The sequence below is a fragment of the Diabrotica virgifera genome, chromosome 8, assembly GCF_917563875.1.
Source record: "Diabrotica virgifera virgifera chromosome 8, PGI_DIABVI_V3a".
In the NCBI taxonomy this organism is placed as follows: Eukaryota; Metazoa; Arthropoda; class Insecta; order Coleoptera; family Chrysomelidae; genus Diabrotica; species Diabrotica virgifera.
This window is the reverse complement of record NC_065450.1, coordinates 218,896,430-218,914,401: the sequence shown is the minus strand read 5'-3', so window position 1 is coordinate 218,914,401 and position 17,972 is coordinate 218,896,430. Positions and strand designations below refer to the sequence as shown.

At 32.5% G+C, this 17,972-nt stretch overlaps 1 protein-coding gene across 1 annotated transcript in view; it reads right to left on the bottom strand.

The window, feature by feature from the left end:
* LOC114336681 (GPI inositol-deacylase) overlaps positions 1-17,972 on the bottom strand; it is a 49,435-nt gene that overhangs the window by 29,619 nt on the left and 1,844 nt on the right. The window contains exons 3-6 of the mRNA XM_050658004.1: positions 13,063-13,287; positions 11,711-11,961; positions 6,133-6,306; positions 4,319-4,578 (exon numbers count right to left, since the gene is read on the bottom strand). Of these exons, the coding sequence (XP_050513961.1) occupies positions 4,319-4,578; positions 6,133-6,306; positions 11,711-11,961; positions 13,063-13,287 (910 nt within the window). The remainder of the gene's footprint in view (positions 1-4,318; positions 4,579-6,132; positions 6,307-11,710; positions 11,962-13,062; positions 13,288-17,972) is intronic.

Here is a 17,972-nt window from a genome sequence, read left to right as displayed (position 1 = left end):
GGGTAATTCTGCATGAAAAAATAACGACCGTTTGATTTATGAACATATGTCTGCAAATGCTTCGTTTCCGAGATACGGGATGTTGAATTTTTTCTTACACACTGCCGATTTATTTATTGCTCTGAAACCAGTTGAGATATGCAAATTAAATTTGATGGGCTTTAAGAGGTGGTTATTGCTCATTTTTTGACGTACAATTATGTATTTTATATTCACCATTGGCGTGCATACGGGTCATATACCCTGTATGCACGCCAATGGTGAATATAAAATTTTTAGTTGTATGTCAAAAAATGTAAAATGACTATCTCTTAAAACCTACCAAATTTCATTTGCATACCTCAACCGGTTTTAGAGCAATTAATAAATCGTCAATTTGTAAGAAAAAATTCAACATCCCGTATTTCGAAGACGAAGCATTTGTGGACGTATGTTTATAAAGCAAACTGTCATTATTTTTTTATGTAGAATTAACCCTTAAAGTTTGTCGCTCTTATTTAGAAACACCCTGTATTGATGAAGAACATGGCTAATTGTTAAAGTACCTAACTTTTTTATTATTCAACATAAGTGAATGAGTCAAAAAACAATGTTAAGAAAGCCTAAGAATATAATTGAGTTTTAATTTCAATATTTTTTAAATGCTAGAATATTCCACAGGGTGTTCCGAACTTTGAGGAAAAAACACAGTATGTAGTATTGTTACATCTGGTATATTATGGCATTTACATGTTCAGCAACAATATTACTAAATCGAGATTCTTAAAGAATAAGTGTATAACATACTAAAAAAATCACTAAAATCGGACAACAGGTTTAGGAGATTCGAGACATCAAAAATGACCCATTTTAAGGTGTCCCAATTTTTTTGGCCAGGAGTGTAGTTAAATTAATTATTACCAATAAATTATTATGGATGAGGTGAAAGCTTTGACTAACAGCACCAGCAAACGGACGAATGATAGGTTGAAGAATGGTATCGAGGTACGGCTAAGCTATAAGGAAGCGATCTGGAAAAACGAGGTCCGTTCTGCCACCAATTATTATTCCACAACATACCATTACTATACTACCCCTATGTTTAAACATCCTGGACATGTATTAAGCGTTCTACATTTCCAGATCGTCTCCACACTCTTACTCCATGAGAATCTGGATGAAATCCAAATCTAGATTCGTCGGAGATTAAAACTGTAGTCCAATCATTTGCATCCCAGTTTTGATAGTCGTGACACTACTCTATTCTGGCAGCGTGATTGCCTTTGGATGTAGATGGACATCTCAATGGGCTTCGACTGTAGAGATTGGCTTCATGGAGATGATTTCTTACAGTATCATGGCCTATGGTTATCTGGTGTGCCCGTCGCTAACCTATCTGCAAGTCGCTAACCAATTCAGGTGCTGTATTTGTAGGTTGTCTTCTAGCGGCTAACACTAAAAATTGGTCTTGAGCTGCAGTTATTGCGCACTCACGTCTTGGATAACGTTCGGCTGGACTTCTAGGGTCACAAAAACGCCACCAAAATCGATTTATAACACTTTGGGAGACTCCCATAAGCTCAGCTACATTAGTTTGCCGCGTGCCACCTTGAAGCCCTATTCATCTCATTCAAACTTAAATGACGTCGTTCCATGATAAAAAACAATATTTCCAATGCACTAACTAAGAACTTTGTAGCACGAACAAAATTGAAACTACCAGAATATTTACTACATTATACAAACTATAGTTTTTTCCTCTCCTGTTAAAAACTTGTCAATTATTCGTTATCACTTTTGCTGTTTTATTTTACTCACAAAACTCTACAGGATGAGCAACTGTACAAATTCAATTAAAATTAGAATAGAGATAAAAATGGCCAAGGAAAAGTGGTTAACTGATCAATGCATAGAAATAGAAGAGTATGGCAGAAAATACGACAGCTTTAATGTGTATAAAAAAAATAAAAGAACTAACAAGCACCAAAAAGCGAGCACACTATGGGATACTTAAACATGATAATGGTAAGCTCTTCGCAGACATCAAAGATAAACTCAAGTTTTGACAGGAATACATAATGCAACTATACGACGATGATAGAATGATACAAGAATAACCACAGGAACAAATAGGGCCGAAAATAATAATGTGCGAATTAGAACAGGCAATTAGAAATGCAAAGACAGCAAAAGCAGTAGGCCCAGATCAGATACTCACTGAGCTAATTAAATGCATTGACGTAGAAACACTGCATATACTTTTAGATCTATTCAACAGGAGTAGTACCACAGGATTGGTTACTGTCCACGTTTGTAACACTATCAAAGTCAGTACATGCGACAGAATGTTCCCAGTACAAAACAATCTCCTTAATAAGCCACACACTTAAGATATTCCTCAAAATAATAGACGGAAGACTGTACAAAAAAGTAGAAGAAGATATACATGACACCCAGTTTGGATTCAGAGGAGGACTAGGAACGAGATAGGCTCTGTTCGCTTCTAACGTTCTCGCACAAAGACGACTAGATATGAACCAGGATCTCTATGTCTACTTTATATATTATCAAAAGGCTTTTGATAGAGTACGGCATCAGAAATTCGTAGAACTTTTAAAAGAAAAGAATGTGGACAGTCGAGATATACAGGTTATTGTCAATCTGTACTGGAATCAAAAAGCAAAGGTTAAAATCGAAAATGTCGAAACAGAAACCATAGAAGTCAAAAGAGGTGTTAGACAGGTTTGCGAGTTGTCCCCATTGTTATTCAATCTGTACAGCGAAGCTATTTTTAAGGAAGCAATATCAGAGGAAGAAGAGGGTATATCAATAAACGGAAAAATCTTGAACAACATAAGATTCGCAGACGACACCGCTATTTTGCAGACAGTCTAGATGCACTGCAACTATTAGTAAATAGATTACATCAAGTCAGTATAAAATATGGACTACAAATGAACGTTAAGGAAACCAAGTTCATGATTATTTCTAAACAACACACAGTAGGAAGGTTAGATATCGATAGAAAACAAGTAGAAAGAGTGAATATCTACAAATATCTGGGAACCTGGGTAAATGAAAACAATGACCAAGGTAGATAAATCATGACACGCATTGATATTGCACGACAAGCATTTACAAAAATGAAAAAAATGCTTGTTAATCGAGACCTTTCTCTGGAGCTGAGGATAAGAGCCTTAAGATGCTACGTGTTCTCGACTTTGTTGTACGGAATGGAAAGCTGGACACTAAAAGTAGACAATATAAAGAAGTTGGAAGCATTTGAGATGTGGTGCTATAGAAGGATTTTGAAAATACCATGGATCCAACTAATTACAAATGCAAAAGTGTTAAGAAGGCTACAAAAGGATTGAAAGGTGATAAAGAACATCAAAACAAGAAAGCTGGAATATTTAGGCCACATTACCAGAGGTGCGAAATATGAGATATTAAGGCTCATCACGGAAGGTAAAATTAAGGGTAAAACATCCATAGGTAGAAGAAGAATTTCGTGGCTGAGAAACCTAAGAGAGGTCAGTTAGTGGTATAGTTGCAGCTCAGTAGATATTTTCAGAGCAACCGCGAATAAGGTACGGATAGCTGTGATGATAGCCAACCTCCGATAGGAGAAAGAACTACAAGAAGAAGAATTAAAATTATCGACCAGATCATATGATTTTATTTTTATTAAATATCCTGTCACGGTCCCAGGCCGGCCCTGTCAACACCAGAAGCTTCTGGCGACGAACTGTCTGAGACGCCTTTTTGTTTACTAAATTTGATTTATGTGTTTAAAAGGGGGACCTTTTTAACAGGTACACACCTCGATGTTTCTTTTTGTTCTAGAAAATGTAGTTTGTGTAAATAACCCTTCGATTGTCATTCTAGAATAGGATGTTTGTATTCTAAGAATTCTTCCGAAATAATCTTTCTTATTCTGGAACATTGTAACAAGATATAAAAAGGTGCATTTGAATTAGGGAGAGTTCAGTCGTTTTTGTATCGTAAATAAATAAATTACTTCTATTAAAAAAGTTATTATAAATTACGAGTGAGAATTCTTAGTTATGTGTTTTATTAGTGTTGTAGTTAAATTAAGTGTTAATTATTGTACGTTTTATAGATAAAACAATATCAAGTAAGTCTTTGGTTTATTTAATAATAAATTCAGTGTTGTACTTCTTGTTTAGATGTAAGTTATTAAAAATAAATAAAGTCATTGAAGATTAAACATTAGTGCCTAAAAGAACATAAACTAAATAATAAAATAGTAAAGTCAACCGCGTAAAGTCAGTTTTGTAACAATCCACAGACTTTTGCGATGTGTGTATAAACTTACCAAGCTCTAGATGTTTGTTGGATGTAGTAAGCGTTGCATGCGAAGATCCAATCAGTAACTTCCAAGTTAACGGCCAATACGGTCAAAATCTCGTAACCAGGAAGGTCAGATAGTCCTACCATATTCCAGTGAGGTTCGTGGAGTCCGCGTGGGTATTCTATCGAGTATACTTTGCGTATATCATCTATCCATTTGCCTTTTGTATTGATAGTGACCAGTTTAGAATACTGTTCGTGGTTTTTAACCTTTGTTCCGCTATTCTGAAAAAACACAATCCATAAGAAAAACAAAAACTGATCAAATTTTATTAACGAAATTTGAAAAATATAAGGATATATTCAGCGGTGTGATGGATGACCGAAGTTATCGTTAACGTAAAGTTATCCTGTAGTTATGTTATAATCATCGAATTGGTGTGATGTATCATACTTAACTTAATACTTGCGTTATTTCTTGACAGTTCTTGAGTTATCTGGTATATCAACTGTCACTTTATACCGCGACGTTAAACCTCAAGTTATGAGATAACTTTGTAGTTATGTAAGGATATGTAAGGTTAGGTTCATCTTCTGACTTGTTTTTAGACAGAAATCAAGTGAATTTAGAAGCTAATAATTTAATAAATAAGAATAGAAGGGTAATACAATTTTAAAAATGATACAAAAATCAAATCGAGAGATACAAGTTGAAATTTTATTTTAAGTATCTACTGAGCTTTCTATCCAGAGTTGCCAGATGATATTTTATAAATCCCCCACTTAGAAACTGAAATTCCCTCAAATTGAAGCTCAAATACCCCACATTTAAATTTTTGCCGCGTTTTAATAAATTAGTAGTCAAATGAAGAGAACAGTACACCAAAATTATACTACTTATCAACGAGGGCCCTGGAAATAATTAATAGTTCCTATGGTCTTCATTTTATGGGAGTATAATCACCGGTATAATATACGCAGTTCTATGTACATTCGCAAATTTAATTTACCATGACCCCTTAAAATACTCCATTTTTTCCGCCCCCAAAAAACCCCACTACAATTTCTGCTTACAAAAATTTCCACGCTTTCAAATTACCCCAAAATTGTGGGAAAATACACCAATCTGGCAACCCTATTTCTATCTACCGCTTGAAACACGACCGAACCCGAACAGCTGTTTGCTGTTCGGCACTGTTCGGTCATCGACGGTGGCCGACGATGGGGATTTACTTTTACGGTCATCTACCCATCCTGTAGTATGTTCCGAACTATCTCTCGCGCTCACTCCAACTTGTACTATTTCTACATAAGGTTCTCTTTGTTACTTCAACCTTTTTTCCTCAAACCATATTTCTAAAATAACGTTGATCAAATAACTATCTCATAACTCTGACCGATACATCACACCGAATTTTACCTAAATAGTTATGGGCATCGTTATTCCTGAGAGTTATCTTAACTTTAACTCAAACGTTAAAGTTAACTTCGGTCATCCATCACACGACTGATTATGTAGTTCCTAAAATATAAAATGCTATGCTCCTTCTCTTCATAAGTCTTATAATGTGCCAAAATATGAAAAAAACATAGTTTCCCCATTATTCCCCATATTGCTGTGTTTGTTTGATATATACTATTGTGATTGTGTACTGGCTTAATTCCATAGTTTTAGTTGCTACGAGTAGAAAATAGACTTCGTTAACAAAGAACCACCAGACGAACCATATTTGATTCGTTTGTACAGATTCATGTTGTCCAAATTCTCCTTTATGGAGAACGTCCTGTTAATTAATCTATTAATATACTTAAATTAACATTTCGGTTTGGTTTCCTTACCTTGATGAGATGATGTTTGAACGCCTCGTTACGGTATGTGGTATTTGTTGAGATCAGTCGTGTTTTCATGTCAACGCTATCGAACAAAGCTCTATTGAGAGCCATAACAACCTGTTTACACCATAGTATCTGTACATGGTTGCTCTCAGTCCAAGACATTGGAATGTGTGATGTCTAAAAACCAAATAGTTTTTTATTTATGACAAAAAACTCAACAGTCCTCACAAAACATTAAAAATATTAAAAACAAAAAGAAACATAAGTTTGATTTGGACAAAACTAAAATCCTAATAAGTGAACATAACAGAAAAAAGTCTATGGAAATAAAAACAAATAACATTGCAATAAATGATAAAAAAGATGTCAAAAATTTAAACAAAATAAAGTTCAATTTAATCTAAAATACACAAAAGAATAATTTCAGCACGCCTATGATGTGGAAACAATTGTTTGTTTAAGTGATAAATCAAACATCAACAAAAAGCTAATTTTGACATATATTTTAAACGTTATGACCTAGTGGGTCATAACATTTCTAACATTGTTTAAATTATGACGTTTATTTGTTCATAACCAACTTTTGCATGTTGGTTAGTCAAAGTTTGTTCTAGTACATATTATATTTTTTGATAAATTGTTTTTTAGTCAATAATATTTCTTGAAAAAGAGCTGGATATCCTGCCGAAACGTCGAAAAAAATGTCATAATATCATAGACAACCTTTTTTATGAACTTTAGCCCAAGAAAATCTAGTAAAAAATATATATGTATATGGGTCATTCCATTTCAAATCACTCAATTTTGGAGCAAAAAAAATTTTGGACCTCCGATTTGTCTAAAAATTGGTATATAGCTTCTGCGGGACGTACAAATAAGATATTTAAGGTCAAAAAATCTTCTTCTTCTTTTTTTCTCAAAATGTTATTTTATGCGATTTTACAGTGATTTGGTGTTTATTTATACAAATTTGCATTTTCTATCGTAAAGTGTCAATGAAAAACATAATATTTTAATAGAAAGGACTGAAAAATGTCATTATATGGCATTATAACAAGTTACTTTGATTCAAAACAAGCTTTTGATCAAATTTTATAGTGTAGAAAACGTTAAAATACCGTTTTTTACATTTTTCTCCATTCCCAAAATACATCATAATCGATTTGGCTGAAAATTTGCCCACAGATAGACAAAACATAGGACTTTAAGTGGTGAGAAGGATTCGAATTATATTACAATACCAAAAAAGTTACATGCAATATTATAGTCAAAAATATAGGCGTCTACTGTAAGTAAAATTAACTCGAAAATATCGACCTCACGACAAAAATTATTAAAAAGAAATTGTAATAATTGTAAATACGATTTATTTGGAACAATTTCAGTTCCTACCATTTTTGTCGAAAAGTTAAAAATGGCGGAGATATTGAGCCAAACAGGTTCTCCTTTAAAATCAAGATGGCGGCTAACGTAACGGAGGAATTCATTCGTGATTTTAAATTTAGGCTACTATTGACTCCCTTAAAGATCAGAAAAATAAAATTTTGGGCAGCTCGGCATTCAAGGTCAAATGCTATCCCGACTGGACTAATATATACTTTTGAGTCTGATATTACTGCATGTAACTTTTTTGGTATTGTAATATAATTCAAATCCTTCTAACCACTTAAAGTTCTATCTTTTGGATATCTGTGGGCAAATTTTCAGCCAAATCGATGATTATGTATTTTGGGAATGGAGGAAAATGTAAAAAACGGTATTTTAACGTTTTTTACACTATAAAATTTGATCAAAAACTTGTTTTGATTCAAAATATCTTGTTATAATGCCATATAATGACATTTTTGAGTCCTTTCTATTAAAATATTATATTTTTCATTGATAAATTATTTATATGGGAAATAAGCCACAATTAAAATGAAAAAAATAATTTTATTAACGTTTCGACGCCCAAATCGGGTGCCGTTGTCAAAATACAAAATATTACTAAAATAAACTAAAGTGTTGTTGCTAAGCAAAAAAATTCTTCTAATAATTTATTTAATCTCACTCATTTATATTGGCAATTCAGACATATATTATACATTTTAAAGTAGAAGACTTTAAAATGATATTGCCAATATTTATGAGTTGCGTTCCTGGGACGACTTACTGAAAGATAGTTCATTCGATTACATGAAATTAACCCCAACTCAAGAATATCCGTCATAAAAAATTATAGCATGTGATATGTCTTTAAAAAGACAACCAAATGCAACGACAGTAAAATTCTCGCGTTAGAGACTTCATAGTAAATCACAAGGGAAAACCAGGAAAAACCTGTGATACTATCCCGACATCGTAAGTATTTGGTCTTACATTAATTTACTCTCAAAAAATAATACCAAATTCTGACTTGTAACATGTTTAAATTATAAATAATATTAATAATACTAGATATATAAGTAATACTAAAATATAAAATATGTACTAGCTCGATATTATTGACTTACTAATCTTGGTATTTTCTTTCTATTGACTTCCTCTTTCAGTATGGGTAACCACATCCTACTGCATTCTACCGAGGAATTTGCGACACAATTGGTTTCATTTAGCATAATTAGAGCCGCTTCTTTGATTTTTCTCTTTTTACTATCTGATTCTTTCAGGACTATACTTGAATCTCTCCACTGAACTCTATGTTCATTATCCCATGCGTGTTGACATATTTGAGATCTCTCAAATTCTCTATTTTTAATATAAGATTGATGTTCACTTATTCTAACGTCTAATGGTCTTGATGTCTCACCTAAATAAAATTGTTCGCATTCACAAGGTATTTTATAAATGCAATTCTTTGTTCTTTCTTGATCATTGTTAGGTTTAGTTTTAGATAGAATAGATCTCAATGTGTTTGTTGTTTTGAATGTTGTTGAAATGTTGAATTTATTTCCTATTGTTTTAAGTTTCTCGGATAGTCCTTTTATATATGGTATTGATATTTTCCTCGTATTATTTCTGGTGAATGTTGTAGGATCCCGTTCTAAGTTGTTCTGTTCCATTCGATCCAATCTTGACAATTCCTTATTTATAAACGATAAAGGATAATCATTTTTTAATAAAACAGATGTTAACAATTGTTTTTCTGCTAAAAAGGAATTTTCGTTAGAACAAGTAATTTTGGCTCTATCATATAAGGATTTAATGATTCCCTTTTTAACGTTGATGTTGTGATTTGACTTGTAATTGAGATATCTGTTGGTGTGTGTTGGTTTTCTATACACTTGAGTCTCATATCCAATATCCTTCTTTGAGATCAAAACATCGAGGAAAGGTAGGCTGTTATTGTATTCCTTTTCCATTGTAAATTTTATTGTCTCTTCTTGATCGTTTATAATATTCAGGAACGTATCCAATAATTCTGAACTATGAGGCCATATTGAAAACACATCATCTACATATCTCCACCATACTGTGGGTTTTAAATTTTGTTTAGAAATAATATTAGTTTCGAAATCCTCCATAAATATATTAGCCAATAATGGAGATAAAGAAGAGCCCATTGCTAGACCAAAATTTTGTTTATAGAATTCATTGTTTAGTTGAAAATAGGTATTATGGGTACATAATGTAATAATACATAATCATAAAAATGCCACAAGGAAATAGCTTCAGAACAACATTTTCATTGATACTTTACGACAGAAAATGCAAATTTGTTTAAACAAACACCAAATCACTGTAAAATCGCATAAAATCACATTTTGAGAAAAAAAGAAGAAGATTTTTTGATCTTAAATATCTTATTTTTACGTCCCGCAGAAGCTATATACCAATTTTCAGACAAATCGGAGATCCAAAATTTTTCGCCTGAGTGATTTGACATGGAATGTACCATATACATATTTATGAATGTATGTATGTACCGGGTGTCCCAATAAGAATGGCTCTCGGCCATATCTCAGGAACCGTTTATAGTACAGCTTTGAGAAAAAAATATTTATAACAAAAGTTGCCTCCGTAAAAGCCTGGAAATTATTTTCATAATTGTGGGTCCACCGCTAGAGGGCGTAACTAAATATCAAAAATTAAAAAATCAAAATTTTACAAAATTTACCTAATGAAAGGGCACTGGAAATCCAATCATCGTATTCTTAAAGTCTACCTTTGCAAATAAGAGGTGGGGGTGAGTGGAAACCTTCTTATGCAAAAATGGCTGTAAGTCCGGTTCTACTAAATCAAATTTTGCATGCTTGGTCTTGTTGAAAACAGCTCTTTTTATTCAATGTAAGTGTCTTATTTTCGAAATAGCCTAATAAGTAATAAGCAAGCTGGGAGGCGTTATTTAATTATTTTCGGAAATCTAGTTTTCTTTGGAAAATATTAAATACAAGTATGCATTTTTAATCCTGTATTACAAAATTAGACCAAATTAGCAACATAATACCGAAGACCGCATGTCGATACCTTTTTTCTATCTCGAGATATCTTAAGAAACGTGTAAATTTTAAACAACTGTTAATGTCACCGGTAAACCAAGTTAAGGAAAAGTATTGTGCTATGGAAAAAACAAAGAAACATTTTCCAGATGTAAACGTATATAAGACAAACATATAAGTTGTCCATCATTTTCGATGCAAGCATTTATTCTTTCAAGAGTAGATTGAACAGCAGTCTCAATATCTGCTTTCGTAATGCTTTGAATGGGGTATCGTATTCTCTAGATTCTAGATCATGTTTTCTCGAGTAGTGGGCCTAGCGGAAAAAACAAGGTCTTTAATCCGTCCCCATAAATAAAAGTCTAAAACAGTTAAATCTGTTGCTATTCAATCTATTCTTGAAAGAGTAAATGCTTGCATCGAAAATGATGGGCAACAATTTGAACATTTAGGCAGTCACTGCATACTTGTATTTAATATTTCTCAAAGAAAACTAGATTTCTGAAAATAATTAAATAACGCCTCCTAGCTTGCATATTACTTATTAGGCTGTTTCGAAAATAAGACACTTACATTGACGAAAAAGAGCTGTTTTCAACAAGATCAAGTATGCAAAATTCGATTTAGCAGAACCGGACTTACAGAGATTTTTTCATAAGAAGATTTCCACTCACCTCCACCTCTTATTTGTAAAGGTAGAAAGATGAAATCAAATATGCGCAGAATTTTATGAAGAATACGATGATTGGATTTCCAGTGCCCTTTCATTAGGTAAATTTTGTAAAATTTTGATTTTTTAATTTTTGATATTCAATTACGCCCTCTAGCGGTGGACCTACAATTATGAAGATAATTTCCAGGCTTTTCCCGAGGCAACTTTTGTTATAAATATTTTTTTCTCAAAGCTGTACTATAAACGGTTTCTGAGATATGGCCGAGAGCCATTCTTATTGGGACACCCGGTACAGCTCCCGGAGCGGTCCATGGGCAGTGAGAGAAATCCTGTCTGTGTAAAGTTTAGGTGGGCTTATGACCGACGATAGCGTTTCTCATCGGCCATGGTTCATTCCGGGAGCTGTATATAGTTTTAAGCGAAAGTTTTGATTTCTTCAAAGTGTACTGTATTTATGATGATTATATGTACTGTATCCATGATTACTTACCGAAACATGGATTATCTCGTTATTTTGCCTTTTAGTAAAATGTGGATGCATCAAAATATCTTTATATCCTCCTGCTAAACTGACGACAGTGGTTGCACTGAAATCCTCGTCAAATATTCCTTCATAGAATTTGTTCATGTGGTAGTCTAAGCTCATTGCTGCTCTTTTCAATGGTGAAGCTAAGGTTATTAATACTGATATAAGTTCAGGTTGTTCTAATTCAGAGAGCAGTTTCATAGCAATAATTCCACCTAGAAAATTACAGGAATAAAACATAAAAAACCATTCGATGAAAAATGGAGTATTAATGGAGGCTACAGTAGCGATCAATAGGTAACAACAAACGCGTTCCAAGATTGCGGCTCTAATTCTGAATATTTTGTCGAGATATTTGGCACACATATTCGTCATATAATAAAGAATAGCGGTACAGAGCCCAATTTCAGAAATATGTTAGTACGTAGAAATTACTCTATAACTAAATAAAATATTGAAAAAAGGAGCCTATACCGCCATTAAGAAGAAAAAAAAAACTTTCTTCAAATAAACTTTTTTATCCCATGCCTAGATTTTGTGTAATCTTGGAACTACTAAAATTTTTTATTTCTAACAAGAAATCGAACATATAACTAAATAACTAATTAGGCAACAGATTTTCTCTAATCTGTTCTGTCATCTTTATCGATATCTGTTCAGTGCAGTAGTGTGTTAATTTAAGAATTCGTTTTTGTTGTTTCATAGGAAAGTAGTGTTTATTGATAGTTAATTTATTATATATTTGTTGTTGTATAAGTCGTTGGCCTCTTTGAAAGAATAGATTGTTGTTAATTGTGAGTTTTAGTTATATGTAGGTAGGTATATTTTACGTAAAAATATTTCGAATTCTAATGCGAGTATACTTATAAAGCTTTAGGAGGATTTTTTTATTCTAAAAATATTATCAATAGTTTAACAAAATGGAAAAAGTAAATCAAACGAAAAATAAAGTGAAACCTTCCAAGAAAAAGTCCATTAAAAACCGTGCCAAAATTATGCGAAAATCGAAATTTGTTTCGCTTCACAACAAAAAATGATTATTTATTATTGTTTTATTATTAGATATTTCATGCAAATACCTATCTTAACATATAATTTTCACCCATTTTGGTTTATTTTTATAAATATCTATTTATTAATAATAAAATCGTTTACTATTACTTCCATTTAGCGCGACTATGATATTGTCAAAATATTAATCTTAGATAATCTCAAAGATTACCACTGTTGCCAAAGTTTATGATACTATCTCCCAAAGTTATATTTTGTTGCTACCTGTTGATCGCTACTATTTACTTTTAAGTATTTTTACTAACCCATGGAATGTCCAACTACCACCACAGATTCAGGAGGCTTCTGCCTGTCTGCGTATAACTCCAAAATTCTATATAGTGAAGCGTTAACATAACGTAACTGGTCAAAAAGTAAAGGGCCATACAGGCCGCTATATTCTTCATTTAAATCAACTGCAAAATAGTCGAAGTGGTAAGATGTCCTTGAATTCATCCATTTTCTTAATGCTACCGAGGATAGAGAGCGAACTACAAGAAAATGTATTATGTTAAAAAGAAATACATACACTGAAAAGTCTATTACAAATACATTTCTCCAAGAAATTGACGCACCACCTTGAAAATTGGTTATTTTTAATGTCTCGAATTTACTAAACCTGTTGTCCGATTTAAGTGATTTTTTTAACATGTTATAGCCTTATTCTTTAACAATATCGCTGTAATAATATTGTTGCTAGACAGGTAAATTGTCATTGCCCAGCAAACAGACTTCAGCCCAATTACGTGATAATTACGTTAAATTTACGGCCAATTTCAACGAATACGTAACTCGGTGATTAATGAAGGGGAAAAAACGTATTTCAGTGCCAAATCATTCACCTATGTATTAGTGCTTCCTTTATACATGTTTGACATTAGAATAATATAAAATCATAATGACGAATATAGTACATGTTTTTTATAATATTTGTGAATTTTGGTTACATCGCAAAGGTACGTTTATTTCACGTAATAATCACGAAACAGAAATAACTTCCTTTGGTTAAATTTTGAGAAATATTTTGGAAACAAAATTTTACAACGGTGTTGGTTAAATACGTATCGCTTGAATTTTACTCATTGTATTTTATGGACGTCGAAAAATTAGATGTATTTCACGTAAAAGTAATGTAAATAATACCAATATTTAAACAAAAAGTTTATGATTTCGCTTTTAAGATCATTTAGCATAACTATTTCAATCTGACCTTGATTTGAAGCTATTTTTTTCTTTAAAAATATCACAGGAGCTAAAATGATGTTGAGTCTTATTTTCAAATCGCGCGCGGTGATGAAGTACTACCAAGCCTTTCTCCTCCTTTAAATACCATCACGTGACTAACTTAGTTGGTTCGAAAATTAAATTAATCGATTTATTGAATAATAGATACGTTTCGATAGGATTATTTTTTTATATTATTCTGGTATTGAAATAGATTTTTAGTAAGACCAATTAGTTAATAGTAGAAGAAATTTAAAAACAAAAAAAAATCGTAATACTAATTTAAAGTAAAGTTGGATTTATAGTTTGACGTAGCGTAGACGTAGACGTAAGAAACGGACTGGAGACGGAAGAAAATATTATGTCAATTTATAGATCGACGTAGCGGAATTTTTGCGCATGAGTAGAAAGAGTAAACAATGACTTATTATTCAACAACATAGCCTATAAATTAAACGAACAGTAAACAAACTTTGTGTTTATTTATTTATACTTATACTATTATTTATTATAATATTTATCTGTTTTGTGTGTTACATGGATTAGGAAATAAACGAAAGTATGCTCTTTGGTGCCGCATGCCGTGGAATTTCCAACTATTTTGTTTCATTTCCTGGTCTTTAAATGTTTATTGGATTTACCATTCGTATAAATATGTGTGGATAACCACGAATTAGGCTGATAAACAACTATTTATCTGAAATATTGAAATGACTCTATGATATATTTTTATTAAATTAATAACTTAACATCCATTGTATTATCAAATAATTAACAAAATTCGAATATGTTGACAATCAACTTTTTACACAACACAAGGAATGAGGGGGCGGGGCGGGTCCACTTTGAGTGACAGAACAAAATTCTGCCTTATGATTGGCCCGACGGAAGAAACGCACTGTAAAAGATGAAAGTTGGTCATCTCTTATGTTACGTTACATTTCTCTTACGTTCCGTCAGGCGCTTGCGTTCATCTATAAACACGAGTACACAAAATTCGGTGTTGATCTTTTCCAGTGCGTCTCCGTTGCGTCTACGTCTACGCTACGTCAAACTATAAATCCAACTTAAGTAGAATAGTTTAACAGTAATTTAAAAATAATCGATTTTTATAATCGATGATCATTACCTCTAATATCAGCTTCTCTGGTTTCTCACATTTCTCACAACAAAAAGTGAAACGTGAAAAGCTTTATTTCCCTCGTTTTATTTTAGGCGGGTTTATTTATAATAATGCCTTTCGTATTAACGTTTACGAAAAAAAAAGTGACCTGTGTTGTGTTTTGTGTTGGCAAATTTTTTAATGTGTCTTTAGGTCGGTACCATTTTTTGTTCATTATCTTGTATAATAATTATACAGGACAAATGTTTTAAAGTCTCTAAATTCTACTAAATAAATACATTGTTAATACTTTATATGCTTGTTTTATTTATATCATATTATGAGGATAATAATTACGTGATTCATAAGTTAATTAAGGTCGAATTATTTACGTGAACCGAGGACGTATCTTTCACGTGAATACTAATATATACATTTCCTAAAAGATACGTTAATCAACACGTATTTGCAACGTGAATTTGCCGAAAGATTTTATTGCTATTTAAGGTAAATAACACGTCTATTGAAGACGAGTTATTCACGTAATTTAAAGACGTATTTTCAATGTGACATTCCAACCAAATTTTCACGTGAAATTCACGTAAGCAATTTACGTATATTGGTGACAAATTTACCCAAAATTCACGTAATTAACACGTCGGTCTGTTTGCTGGGTGTATACCGGGTGTACCAATCAAACTGTGATTTTTTCTCAAAGCTCGCGTCACCCTGTGAAATATTCTAGCATTTATAAAATACTGAAACTAAAACCCAACTATAGCCTCATGTTCTCTTAACATGACTTAATTTTTTGATTCATTCGCTTATGTTGCATAATATTAAAGTTAGGTACTTTAACTAGCCTTGTTTTTCATCAGTACAGGGTGTTTTTAAATAAGTATGGTACACTTTAAGGGGTAATTCTGCATGAAAAAATAATGACAGTTTGCTTTATAAACGTATGTCCGCAAATACTTCGTTTCCGAGATAGGGGGTGTTGACATTTTTCTTACAAACGAACGATTTATATAATGCTCTAAAACCGGTTGAGATATGCAAATGAAATTTGGTGGGTTTTAAGAGGTAGTTATTGAGCATTTTTTGAGATACAATTAAGAATTTTATGTTCACCATTGGCGCACATAAGGGTCTTATTACCCGTAAGCGCGCTAATGGTGAATATTAAATTCCTAATTGTATATCAAAAAAAGCGCAATAACTACCTCTTAACACCCACCACATTTCATTTGCATATCTTAACCGGTTTTAGAGCAATAAAAAAATCGTCAGTTTGTAAGAAAAATTAAACACCCCCTATCTTGGAGACGAAGCACTTGCGGACATACGTTTATAAAGCAAACTGTCATTATTTTTTCATACAGAATTACCCCTAAAAGTTTGCCATACTTATTTAAAAACACCCTGTATTGATGAAAAACAAGGCTAGTTGTTAAAGTACCTAACTTTTTTAGTATCCAACATAAACAAAATAATCAAAAAAACGGAATGTTAAGAAAACATGAGGCTATATTGGGTTTTAAATTCAGTATTTTCAGAATTTTATAATTATTATGATATGATGTGGTAAACTAACTTCAACAGCCTATTAGGCATCGGCTTATTCGATTTTCAACACAAGCCAATATTTACCCAACTTCAGATTTAAAAATCAACTTAAAAATTCCTTTCTAGATACCCTATTTCAATAACATCTAGGCTCCAGGAGCGTCATTTGAAATTTTGTTTGGGGGGGGCAAGCACTATATATACAATACATTATATATGATGTTATGATGAATATTGATGTATTTTTTGCAAATTTCAGTCATTTTTTAGGGCCAGGGGGGGGGCAAATGCCCCCCCCTGGACGCCCAAATGACGCCCCTGCTAGGCTCGCTAGATTCCGTTTGGTTTATTGTGCATATTATCCAACCAAAATACATCAACATCATTATATCTAATATAGTCCTTAATAACATAGCAGTAAGGATGGATACAGATTCAAACAAAATCCAAAATGCAACTAGAAATTAGCTTCCTCTCATTTTAACCAAACGCAATTTCTACTTGTATTTGGATACACAATTCGATACTGTACTGTGTGATTGGTTGCAATGACAGATCATAGTGGTTGCGTTTGTTGAAATTGGATGTTTTAGCTTCAAAAATCGACTATCGTTTTGGGTTTGAAATTGGATTTTAGATTGGATTTAATATGTCACATGCCTATTCGCGGTGTGCAAGTACTTGGAAGGGAAACGAGAAACGACCGTGCGCGAGTCGCAGAGAAATATTGCAACTATCTTAAATAATTCATATTGTCAATTGTAATTGTCAAATTGACGTATATTTCATACCTTCTGTCATTAAAGCAGAAAAATTATATATTGCTCCACAATATTGATATGATATGCAATTATTATATAAAGGTAAATTTAATTAATTGTATTTTGCTTGCAGTACTGCATTTTAATGACTAATTTTATTTACTACATACAATTGTTTACGTTTGCATAACATAACATGCATCTTATTTTTTCTTCTTATTATTTTTTTGGACTATGGCCTTGACAATTATCCAGCAACCAGGACTAATATAATTGGCGAATATAATTAAAAGTGCGAATAAAAGTACAGAGCGTAGAAACAGAGGTCACTTTGCCGAACTTGCACGGTCCCAATAGCCTATGCTTTTTATGGTACATACTGTGTTCTAGAAACCACCTCATTTTTACAATAATTGCCTATAGTTACCTCTACAGACATTTTAGTTAGGGACTAAATCTCCATTTATTCATCCAAGATATTGTGTCATCCACCTGCCTCTGCAATAAGTCCATTGTCTTTATT